This window comes from Mastacembelus armatus, chromosome 11 (assembly GCF_900324485.2).
Source record: "Mastacembelus armatus chromosome 11, fMasArm1.2, whole genome shotgun sequence".
Lineage (NCBI taxonomy): Eukaryota > Metazoa > Chordata > Actinopteri > Synbranchiformes > Mastacembelidae > Mastacembelus > Mastacembelus armatus.
Window position 1 is genome coordinate 12,136,185 of NC_046643.1, and position 13,032 is coordinate 12,149,216.

The 13,032-nt window shown below is 39.3% G+C and overlaps 1 protein-coding gene across 1 annotated transcript in view; it reads right to left on the reverse strand.

The window, feature by feature from the left end:
- Nucleotides 1–51: 51 nt before the first annotated feature.
- necab1 (N-terminal EF-hand calcium binding protein 1) overlaps nt 52–13,032 on the reverse strand; it is a 60,443-nt gene continuing 47,462 nt past the window's right edge. Inside the window, exons 6-13 of the mRNA XM_026300389.1 lie at nt 11,911–12,047; nt 9,586–9,707; nt 8,924–9,000; nt 8,763–8,810; nt 3,020–3,132; nt 1,108–1,185; nt 403–494; nt 52–80 (exon numbers count right to left, since the gene is read on the reverse strand). Of these exons, the coding sequence (XP_026156174.1) occupies nt 52–80; nt 403–494; nt 1,108–1,185; nt 3,020–3,132; nt 8,763–8,810; nt 8,924–9,000; nt 9,586–9,707; nt 11,911–12,047 (696 nt within the window). The remainder of the gene's footprint in view (nt 81–402; nt 495–1,107; nt 1,186–3,019; nt 3,133–8,762; nt 8,811–8,923; nt 9,001–9,585; nt 9,708–11,910; nt 12,048–13,032) is intronic.

The following is a 13,032-nucleotide window of genomic DNA, read 5'->3' on the forward strand; positions in this document are numbered from 1 at the left end:
GTATTGACAGGTGACTGTTTGCTCCCATCAGTGAGTGGAGCTCATCTGCTTTCAGTTGTTGTTGAGGACCCACCATGAGGCTGTGGAGGAGATGCAGATGGAAACAAAGATTCAGTGATCCCCCCAAAAATGATCCCAATCAATTATGTCCTGAACATGCTCTGCTAAATGAAAGTAGTGAAAGTAGTGAAAGTCAAACATCATTTCACTAAGTCATTTCACTAAGAAGAAGACTGTTATCTGACCATTAAAGACTCTTTTACATAAATATCCAAAAATCCACATCCATTCATCCATCTACAGAATATGATATGTATCTTGGTCGCAGGCGCCTGGACCTTAAAGCTATGTGCAATCTCAAATCTAAAGACAAAAAATATAAATATAAAGAAATGTTCTTACCAGGAACCAGCATCGTGGTTATGGCCTCAGGAGTTTCCAGAAAGTCCACGTTCCCCCTCTGGAAGGTTTTACTGTAGTTTGTCTGCAGATGACTGAAATGATTTACAAGTCGTAATGTAAAAATACATAATAGTCACATTGACAATGAAACCACATTTAACCTATGTTTGAAGTTGTAGTTCTAAATAAATTAATTCCCTGCAGAAAGTAAACCCCAATAAATACAGTGTTTACTCATGGTAATAATTTGTGAAAGGTCCTGTAACTTTTGCTAGAACATCACAGTTCCCCATAGTTTGATGTAACAAGTTTGGTTTAAAAACAAAAAATCTATATAAATTGTGTAGTCTGAGAATATCAAGACACCAACGATTGCATTGTTGCTTTTTGTATTTTAATGAGATTTCTTTACAGTATTAAAAACGATCTATCTTTTCTCCCACCTTTGATGATTTTTCTGAATGGCCAATTTAATCTCTATTGCACATGTATTTTTAAATATTGGCATTTTAGTTGCATTAACAATGAGAGCAAAGTATATATCTGCTGACATTTAACATTTAGTGTTGAATATCTGATACCACTAATAAACCCAGCATGGTGTAATGCAGCCATTGATTAAAGAATATAAAGTCTCAAAGACAATCATTTGGGACAGACCAGGGTGCATTACCCATGAGGCATATAGTGCAGCTGAATACTTACTTCTTCCACACATTGTTGTGCTCCCAGAATTCATAGAGAATGAAGCGTGATTCATTTGCCAGCCGCTGAACCGCGATGCTGCAGAATGCAAAACAAGAGAGCACAAGTCATGCAGTCACTAATTAGTGTGCAACATCTTGTCACCCGACACAGCCCCGCTGTCTCAACTGTTTTTCACACACTCGCTGCGTACAGACTATGCTGCTTGGTCAAATATCACCATATATCAAATATATATCAAATAATTCTAGAAAGGTGCCTGTTAGGTGGCAGCCAGTTACAGCAGCTCCTCTGTTTGTTTTTTGCTTTTTGCAGGTTTTTTACTGAATTGTCATCTGTTAATCCAAGTGAAGTCAAGATCTATGCTTTCTCTCTGATAACGGATGAAAGTGGATGAGTTCAAACTGGACTGGTCAAACAATACAGATGCACTCTTCAAGAAAGGTTCTCAGGAGACTCTGTTCCTTTGGCGTGTGCAACAAGCTACTGAAGATGTTCTATCAGTCTGTAGTGGCGAGTGCACTGTTCTTTGCAGTTGTGTGCTGGGGAGGTGGCGTCAAGGCTGGTGAGGCCAACGGACTAAACAAGTTGATCAGGAAGGCAAAATCTGTTGTTGGACTGGAACTGGACTGTCTGGAGGCTGTGGCAGAGAGGAGGATGGTGGACAAAATCAACTCCATACTGGATGATTCTGTCCACCCACTTCATGAGGAACTGTGGCGAATGGGAAGTTCACTCAGCCACAGACTAATTCCCCCTAAAGCCAAGATTGAGAGATTCAGGAAGTCTTTTGCCATAAGACTCTATAACTCCAACTCTATAAATCCCCTTGGGGATTAATAAAGTACTTCTTCTTCTTCATCATCATCTTCTTCTTCTTCTTCTTCTTCTTTTTCTAGTATTTTTTTAGGTGTTTTAGTCCCATTTTAATTTGAAAATGAGCTATCATGTTTAGGTGTTTCCTGAAATTGCCATGACATAGCATGTAAATGTCACCCTGCCCTTCAGGCTGCTGGATTTTGTTTGCGAGTGATTCGGTTTGTTCTGCTAAGGCGTGCCACGGGTGACAGAGCTGAATACAGAAATGCACAGCAGTTTTAGACCAGAAACACAGAAAGTTCAGACATTCATTCATGTCTCATCTTATATGATGCAACAGCCAAAGTGAAGAGATTCAAAAATTCTTATGACCATTACACTGCAGCCCAGTTTCTATTTTTAAAATTTCATGATTTATTCACTGTTCTCAGAAGATGATCTAAATGAGCGATTTACTGCAGTGGACTAGATTTTTTAATGTAATTCATATCAAGTAAAAGGGCTCTGCTCAAAACTGCTTTAATTCATCAGAACATTTAACTGGACTCCGAAATTATATGCAAAAAAATCTCTTATGCTATAGGTGCAGCACAAAGCACAAAAGTAAAGTGCATTGTTCTAACATCACTAACAGCTACAGTTTTTCTTAATAGCTGCATTCTCCAGATTTCAGGGCAATCTCAAAACACTGTAATTATTCTACTATTCACCTCAAGGACTATTCATCCTTCATTTTAAATACATCTGAATAAGCTCATTGTTAAGATTCTTGGGATGAGAAAGTGTCACAAAATAAACTCAAATTAAAAACTGATTAAGCTACTGTAGGTTACTTGAACTTTCAGCTCCATGTAACTGTCTTCATTATGAAATAGATCTGGCTAGAGGAGATGGTAATTTTTCTCCACTGGCAAATTATTACTTTCACTCCTATCATGTTTGCATTATGTTTGAATAAATTTCATTTTCTGCTGAATTTCTCTTTTGCTGTCACGCTCGTCTTTATAAAGGCCTTTGTAAAAGTGAAATTAAAACTGAAATCATAGAAAAACCTCACAGTAAATCTCTGATGTGGACAAAAATAGAAACTGACTGTAGACATCCAGTCTGGGCACAGGCACACTCCATATACTGTCTGAGAGCCAAACGAAACTCCTCCAGCTCCTCCTCCAGCACCGAGAGCTGCCTCTGGACGATCAGGATGTGCTGTGGAGGAGATAACGCACACACACACACACACACACACACACACACACACACACACACACACACACACACACACACACACACACACACACACAAAGGCAGGAGGTCAGGATTTGCTTCTTGTGTGTCTGAAATCCTCTGGAAGGGTTTCACATGAGCTCAGTGTGTTAACACAAAACTGGTAACTAAAGTAGACCTGTAAGATGAACAATAGGATCTTTAATCTAGTTTCTGAATTTCAGTGTCCTGAAAACAATTTTCTTTACACATTAGCAAACCCATATGCTGGCGTGTTACTTTGGTACCTGAAGTGTAAAAACCATCTGCATGTTGTCGTACAAACCTGTGAGAAGCAGGGAACAATAATCAGGAAACACTTGAAACCATCATGACAACAAAAAGAGGGATAATCACTTCCTGCAGCTGATGAGGAATTGTTGACAGACCCAGAGAGGCTGATGGGAACAGGAATTGAGTTGCTGGCCTAAGGTGCAGAGTGTGTGTGTTAATTGTGTGTTTGTGTGTGCTGATAAAACACCTCAGGGCTCTCACTCAGTGGCTAATTTGGGAGAAACACACTCACTCATTCACGCACACAAAAAACACCTACACACACACACACACTAATGGGCACATGCAGTGAGGCATGAAAACACAAACGCAAACGCGGTCACACCATCGCACGTCAGTCTTGTGTAGTGAGTCATTACTGGTTTGCTCTCAGAAGCACATTGATTCCCAGTGGCACAGCGTTGAACACAATTACATATTGATGAATTCACACTCAAGATGAGATGTCTGCATCAAGCTGGTCATGACACATGACAGTGACCTGTAATATTAACAAGCATGGCTCCCACTATATCGTCCACTCTGCTATGATACCTCTGATATGGACGCTGTAGTACTAACCATTCCTTATGAAAAATATTATGTGAAATCCAAAACTTCAAATGTGAAAAGAAGAAACTGTGATGGACATTGCTGCTGACTACAAGTGAATTATTAGATTTCATTTGAGCATCGCGCTCTGTTTAAATAGCCTGGTGCAAAGTGAGGCACAGCACCCATCCGGGGATAGTATTAGCAGTTATGATCACATTTATTGTGATTTATGAACCCTGTTTATTAGTGGGAGAGCTCAGCTCTCCCACTTATGTTATCTTCGCTCTTTATTATTTTTTTTATTATTATTTCGCCCTTTTCTTCGGTCGCTATCTTCTTCCAGACGCTTTGGGCTAGAAACTCCGTTCAAACTTCAAAACGTGCATCTTTCAGAGGACTTTCCTGCTATTACTTTTCTTCTTTTTATCTTTTATACTTTTTCTTTTATTCAACTTTTTTCACCTTTTTTTTACAATGGTTTTCTATGGAGAAAACTTTCAACTTCCATGAAACTTTCCTCTTTATTTGAGGTTCCCAAATCGTCATACTTTGGGCTAGAAACGTCATTTCAACTTTAAACCGGTCTAGACCCTTTAAACTTTTAGTCTCTAAGTCAGCTTCTTGATATCTTTTATACTTTTTGATTTCTGGCAGTTTATATTTTAGGCTGTTTTTGGTCATTTTTCAACTTTTCCATTGGTGTGTATTGCAGAATCCTCCAGCAGGCTAGAGCGTGTGACGTCACAGCTAGAGCGGGAGAAGCTGTTAAGTTTAAGGAAAATTTTTCTCTCTAACTCGCCGTCACGGCCACAATTTTGACTCTTCATACACCATTTTCTCAAAAGTAGTAGAGATTTTTGTCTTCTTTCAGGCGATGCTTTTCTTATTTTGATAGGACCTACGGTTTTTCCGCAACGTGGCCAAACAGACGGAGAGTGACTGCTCAATCTCTCATTCACTCCCATTCTAAAACGGTCGTAGCGTTTTGGGGGAAAACAGAAATGAAGGCTGTTTCTAACTCGCCACCAATCGTTCATTTTTTGGAATATCTTCACAAAAAGCGGATCACTCTCTTCGTTGAAGCCTCCTGGCACTGTTAGTGAAAGAATTATTTCGATAGGTCTTATAGTTTTTCTGTAGTCCTCCATTTTGTGAGGTGAAGTTTTGTTAGCCTCTCATTCACTCAGCGTGTGTAAAGCGCTGTGTCACTCCCCCTCCCACTCTGGGCTTAGGTCACCATAGCAACAGATCAAAACAAAGCATTAGCATAACAGCGGCTATCTGTGATTGCTAATTAGACTGACTGGCTGCTTAATGTCAAAGCCAGCTAGCCTAGCCCCGTTAGCTGGTGTGGAGCCACCGAGCTATATATATATATTGGCTGCTTAAACCCGACTGGCTGCTTAAAACCCTCTGGGGTCGACGCAAGCGCCGGCGCGTTTTGACGCATCGTTTCCTGATAAGGCCGAAACAAACTGAAATTACTCCGTCAATTCTGATCGTACAGATAAAAGAAATGTATCATTCAAATCTGGTTTTAGTGGTATACCATCATAATAACAGCAAAACGTTGTGCTTTTTTTAAATAAAGAAAGCCGACAGGGTGCGATCTCTGCCTTGTCTGTCTCTGCCATTTCTCTTCACAGACGCGTAAATAAAACAACCAGAATCTCAGCGAATACTTGGCTCCTAAAAATAAGAATTATATGGCTAGAAAGCTTGAAATGTTTTCTTTTGAGTGAAACAATTCAAGTCGAAAACAAATCATCACTTTTTATTTAATCCGTATGAACGTAAGGAGAAGTCCGTTTTTTCCCGTCTCACCTCATTACAGGTAATGCGACCCCCCCTTGTACTCTGTTCACTGTTCACATGTAAATAATCTCAGGTGAACCAGGTAAATATGTGCACACCCCCGAGAAATGAGATAAAACGTACTTCTTTCACTTCTTACCAAGCACTTGGCTCCTGGCAGATTGCCGTAGGCACCATTGTTGGCCTTGACGTCTTCACTAGGCAGGATATGTTCACACCCTTTATCCCCCTTTATTTGGTTATTTTAGTTTGTTTATATTCTTTTTTTTATACACACACACACACTCACCAACCCCCAAAAACAAATAATTACTTTTCTACATACAGGTTAATTGCTTTATTACTTTATTCATCACTATCAATTTATATAATTTAAATAATATTAAATTTAATAACTTTAATAACTGCTGTAACAATTTAATTTCCCCTTGGGGATTAATTAAGTACTTCTTCTTCTTCTTCTTCCTAGTTCTGTCTTTCCTCACCTTTCTTTCTTACTTTCATTGCCTTTCAACCAATTCTTATTCATCCTGTACTTTCTTCTTTGTCTGTCTTTTTCTTCAGTGCCCCTCTTTTGAGTTCACTTGATAAAAAGCTTTGTTGATTGGTGTAACATCAACTGTCCAAAGCTCAATATCAAGAAAACCAGAGAACTGGTGGTGGACTTTAGGAGGAGCAGGAAGACCCCAGTCCCTGTCTCCATCCTTGGAGACGAAGTAGAGATTGTGGACTCCTACAAATACCTTGGAGTCCACATTAACAACAAACTGGACTGGTCAAATAATACAGATGCACTCTTCAAGAAAGGACAGAGTAGACTGTTCTTCCTCAGGAGACTCTGTTCCTTTGGCGTGTGCAACAAACTACTGAAGACGTTCTATCAGTCTGTAGTAACGAGTGCACTGTTCTTTGCAGTTTGTATGCTGGGGAGGTGGCATCAAGGCTGGCGAGGCCAACGGACTAAACAAGTTGATCAGGAAGGAAAAATCTGTTGTTGGACTGGAACAACAGACTGGAGGCTGTGGCAGAGAGGAGGATGATGGACAAAATCAACTCCATACTGGACAATTCTGCCCACCCACTTCATGAGGAACTGTGGCGAATGGGAAGTTCATTCGGCCCCAGACTAATTCCTCCTAAAACCAAGACTGAGAGATTCAGGAAGTCTTTTGTGTCCATGGCCATAAGACTCTATAATTCCATAATATAAACAATAACACATGCACACACACATACACACTGAAACCCCCAAAAACAAATTACTTTACTTTTCTACATACAGGTTGATTGCTTTATTACTTTATTAATCACTTTATTAATTACTATCAATTTGTATAATTTAAATAACATTAAATGTAATAACTTTAATATCTGCTGTAACAATTTAATTTCCCCTTGGGGATTAATAAAGTACTTCTTCTTCTTATCATGCTTACTTCCTGCCTTTTTTCTTTACTTTCAACTTCATTTTCCTTCCTTTTCTTTCAACTTCTTCTACTTTGTCAACTTCTTTGCTTTCTTGGCACTTTTTTCTTTCCTCACCTTTCTTTCTTACTTTCATAGCCTTTCAACCCTTTCTTACTCATCCTGTACTTTCTTCTTTGTCTGTCTTTTTGTTGAGTCTCTCTGTTTTCATGCTTACTTCTTGCTTTTTTTCATTACTTTCAACTTCATTTTCCTTCCTTTTCTTTCAACTTCTTCTATTTTGTCAACTTCTTTGCTTCCTTGGCACTTTTTTCTTTCCTCACCTTTCTTTCTTACTTTCATTGCCTTTCAACCCTTTCTTACTCATCCTGTACTTTCTTCTTTGTCTGTCTTTTTGTTCAGTTCCTCTCTTTTCATGCTTACTTCCTGCCTTTTTTCTGTACTTTCAACTTCATTTTCCTTCCTTTTCGTTCAACTTCTTCTACTTGGTCAACTTCTTTGCTTCCTTGGCACTTTTTTCTTTCCTCACCTTTCTTTCTTACTTTCATTGCCTTTCAACCCTTTCTTACTCATCCTGTACTTTCTTCTTTGTCTGTCTTTTTGTTCAGTTCCTCTCTTTTCATGCTTACTTCCTGCCTTTTTTCTGTACTTTCAACTTCATTTTCCTTCCTTTTCTTTCAACTTCTTCTACTTTGTCAACTTCTTTGCTTCCTTGGCACTTTTTTCTTTCATCCGCTTTTTTGACTTTAACTTACTCCTCGTATTTTTCGTCAGCGTATCAGCTCTCCCACGTAATTTCTTCCGAAATTACCTTTTCTAGTTTACATTGAAATCATCCATCATGTGAATGTATCACATGTGAAAGGCCCCAAAACCAAATGTGTCTATATGAGAAAGGATTTGCCACATTAAACATAGAAATAGGGAATGTGATGTGGATTTTCTCCCACCTTTGAATCTAAAATTAAAAAAACTACATATGTGAGCTGATCATTAACAATACTTAAAATTTTATAAATATAATAATAAAATATTCTAAAATGGTAATAATTTGGTCAGGGTTTCTTATTTTGAAAAATAAAAAAACTGTAAATAATTGGCAATAAACTAATGGACTTCTCAAACTATATCATATGGACAATACAAGAACACACCATCTCTTCTCTCCTTGTTCTCTTCTCCTCTTTACTCCACACTCCCCCACGTTTCCATGGCTGCTCCCTTACCATTGTCTTTAAAAGTGAATATTAAGCCGTCAACACAAAGATTAAAGGTAAACGCTGATATAAATATATATATATATCTATATATATATATAGATATATATAAATATATATCTATATACATATATAAAAAAATACTTCTGACACGTTTCAGCACTGCTGTTGCTATGGCAACTTCTGACTGGTTGTTATCAGTGTGGCTCCAACACATGAGAACCGAGTGATACAACCTGGTCACCGCAGCACAACAGGAGAAAAATAGGTGCAAGTCAGGTAACAAACCGATTTGCTCTCCAGGACCTCCTCCTCAACAGGCTCCAGTCGAATCTCCTGCAGAAAAAAAAAAATTATAGGATCCTCTAATAGTGAGAGATGACAGTTCAAATGAAGATGGACAGAAAAGAAGAAGAAGAAGAAGAGCATGTTGAAAGAAAGGAAGTTACCTTTTGTTCTAGGCGGTCGATAAGTTTCTGCAGTCTGTTCACCTGGACCGTCCACTGGTTGTCTTCATCATACACACCTAGAGAGACACATGCAGAAGTGGCTGGATATCACACAGAAAACAACAAAGGTGACGGGATGAAAGGTGCTGCATACATCGACTGGAATTTAAACACATTTTCCTCCATTGATTGTTTCAGCTGAATACTGATGGTGTCCCAGAAGCCTTTTCAGTGTTTGCTTTCATCTTATGCAATGCTCAGCTACGCCAATCAATAGGAATGCTTTGAGGTTTGTAGCCAAAGTTTACTGAGGCTCTGCAGTTGTTTGAATGAGCTCCTGGCAACAATGGCTGGTGCCATAATGGAAGTCTAATAGAGAACTGATTGTGTGCAAACAAGAGCTAAAAACATAAAGCATGTGTGCCTTTACATGGTGGCTGATTTTTTTTTGTTGTGGGCATGTACTGTATGCTACATGTTTAATTCTCTTACTGGCAGCAAAGCTATATTTACTTTCACAAAACATGCTGATGTGAGATGGCATCTTTACAACAAGCCTAATATCATTACATGCAAATGAGAACATCTCCTCCTCCACCTGAGCCCCAGCAAAGTGCCAAAGTAAACAACCCTCCTCACCAAACTTATGGCAAATAACACACCTGAATTGACGAGGTTGAGGAGCGGGTTGCTGGGAGAGAGGCTGCTGTTCCTCTGAAGCCTCCGATTGGAGCGACGGCCCGACCATTGGATGGACAAAACCTCTGGTTTCAGGGGGCCCTGTCTGGAGTCGCAGCAGGGCAATGATCAGTCACACAATATTTTGTTATGCTTTCTGTTTAAATTGTTGCCAATTAATGCCCTCTGTCAAATGCACATTAAACAACCTTTTGTTCTGCATTTAATGTGGCCCATTGCATACACAAAGTAACACATCAGAAAAAAAGTGGAATTTAAGATAAAAGAAAATCTTAATAGAAAGTGTTATTTGTTTGTATTTGTTTGTAAAAAAAAAAAAGATAAAAACAGGACTGCTTGACAATATCTCCTGGTTCTCAAACACACGTCTTCTTTTTACAATCGTAGATGGCACCCAGGTGAGTGAAACACACAGTCTTGTGAGTAGATGTCGCATGTAAGAATAAATTTAGCATGCCTAAATCTGTCTTGACTTGAGTCATAATTGTGTGTTGTGCTGGTCTGAGAGAGATATGAAGGTACATGCAGCCGTGGGGTGACTTCGCTTTAGATTTAGCTTACTGCTGTCAAGTCGGGATGTCCCATATTTTTAGGAGACCATGGGATGGCTGTGAGGAAGTGTGTGTGTGTGTGTGTGTGTATGCAGGTAATTGCACATGTACATATTTATTCAATCATTGTTTTTTGGAAAGCAAAGGCTTAAAGTTTTATTGTTATTGAAAAGGGTGAAGATATTTTTTGGGGCAAATAACAAAATACAGATAATAAATTAATGGTACAGCCTAATTTATAAATATGAGGTTGACCTCAGCTCTAACTCCAGACCATGCATCCATGAGTTCCTGTGTGTCCACAGTCTCTCCACATATATAAACCTGAACACAGAAGCCTATTTAAAGTCTCCAGAGAAACAGCCTGAGCATGTAGATGTTTGGAAAAACAGAATGACTGCATGCAGATACATGTGGGAGTTTCTCAAGGGTGGCAATTCAGAGAAGGATGCTGCAGGAGTGGAAACAGCTCTGGGAGTGAGGGACAGTCGCACTTTGATATAACATGAGAGGGAAACAGAGAGAAAGAGATTTTTGGAGGAGGTAAAGAGAGTTCATCTGAAAGAAAGTATAAACATGGTCATCTACAGCGAGCACAGGAAACCCTACAGGGATCCTCTTAAACCGAACTCATCCAAAAACATATCAAACCATAACAACTGTTGTGAAATGCTGCGACAGAACTGCATTTAATTAATGCTGTCATACGTGTCATGATTTTGTATTTCAGACACAGCATTGAACAACAGCATAGGAATAATTTCAATAACACTATTTTTAATTTTAAATATTTTAAATAATATGTCAAGCGGGTGGCAAAGGATCATATTGTACGTTAAAGTTTGTCTCTTGTGAATGTAGGTTTGGCAGCGGTTTGTGCGTCATCACCTGTTCTTTAAATACACCATGAACACAGACATTACCTACAGGGATACACACACTCCCTCTCTCTCTCTCTTGTTCTCACACACACATGCATACAAACTGCATATGAAATATTTGTACAGTGGTGAGTCATCATCACTAAATAACTGGGCACACCAGGGGCATGCCTGTGTCCTCTGAATACAGATCCAGATTGATCGGACACACACACACACACACACACACACACACATACTTCAATCATCAATGGTTCACGCTTCACACACACACACAAAGCCATCAGGTGCGTGTTCATTATCTGCCACTTCATTTATAAACATGCAAATCATTTCATCACAACTACATTAAGATCATATCTAATTGTTGACTTGTCATGGAGACACACTTAAAGACAAGGTAAATATAATCAGACCAAAATAACTCATCACTGGCCTGTCTTTACGTTCAGTGTTTGGGTTTGGTCCCCACCTACATCATTATCCTGCCATCCATGTATCATTTGTGTCAACTCCAGTCTTCCTCTATTTGCCTATATTTTCTCATTGGAAGGTGGATCTGCACAGTGATCATGTAAATAAAGGATTATAGATATCAGCTGGATTGCAGGGATAAGCAGGTGGTCTTAACAAATACAGGGTAGGAACCTTTGTTTTTGGCATGGCTGCTAAGATAAAAGCATCATTTAAATCTAAAATGCCTGAAGAAAATTAGTGTGTGTGGTTTGGACAAAATGATTAGACTAACTGTGAGAACAGTAATTATGGGTGCCATTACACAATACACTTTGTGTTTTAAAGACTATGTGTGATCTTGTGTGGTGTGCGAAAAAGGACCAGAGAGATTTGTTCTTACTTCTCCTGGCGAGTCTGTTCAGCTGTGGTTTCCATGGCGCACTCGAGTGAGCTTTGAAGTGAATGGAGCTGATTGGTTGTCTCCTTCAGCAGGAAGCGGGTCACAAACTGCTCCAGGTGGGTGGACTCTTGGTAATCCTGTCAATCAAAAGGAGGAGGAGGAGGAGGAGGAGGAATTAGAGTAGGAAAAAAGACAAACAGGGAGCTGTGGCAAGTTTCAAGAGTCACTTAATGTCCCGATCACCACCGCTAATTAAAAAATGCCTAGGAGATGATTAATTTACCAAAGATTACATAAGACAGCTGCAGGAGAGCAGAAGAAGAAAAAGAAGATGAAGAAGAAGATGTCAAATCTTTGCTAGTCTGATGTCTGTTTCCTGTCAGCTGATTTCAAGACTAATTAAATATTTCAACATATGCAATACATACAAAATGAAGTGCTTTAATTGAGTCCATGAGAACAACGTGAGGACGGAGGGAGTGTGAGTTTCAGTTTGTTCATTTTCCCTAAGGCCAGCATAACACTCACTGATCCATTTAAGCCAGTAATTGTACCATATATTTCACAAACCGATCAGATCTGACTTTGGTGAAACTTGTTGACAATGACGCAACATCTTCTCAGTGTGTTACAGCATTTAAATTAATGGTTAATTAGACATACATACTGTCATAATGGCCATATATTTTGTCCATTTAGAGGGGAGTAGAACAAGCTGAAAACATACTACTGACATATTATCACCACCACTGGCTGAGAAGTAATTTTAATGGCCTAATGGATAAGGAGTCAGACTTGTAACCTGAAAATTGCAGGTTCGAGTCTTGGGTTGTTGGTGTCATATGTTGTCAGTGGCACGGAGTGAATAGCCAGAGCCTTGTCCACCTTCAATACCATGACTGAAGTGAGACCAGACCCCCAACTCCCCGGGCGCTGCAGCACTGGCTGCCCACTGCTCTGGGTGTGTGTTCATGATGTGTGTGTTCACTGCTGTGTGTGCACTTTGGAATGGGTTAAATGCAGAGCACAAACTGAGAATGGGTCACCACACGGCCACATAAGCCACTTTCACTAAAAATAACATCAAATATGTGAAATAATGACCTGCACCTTCAATAGAAA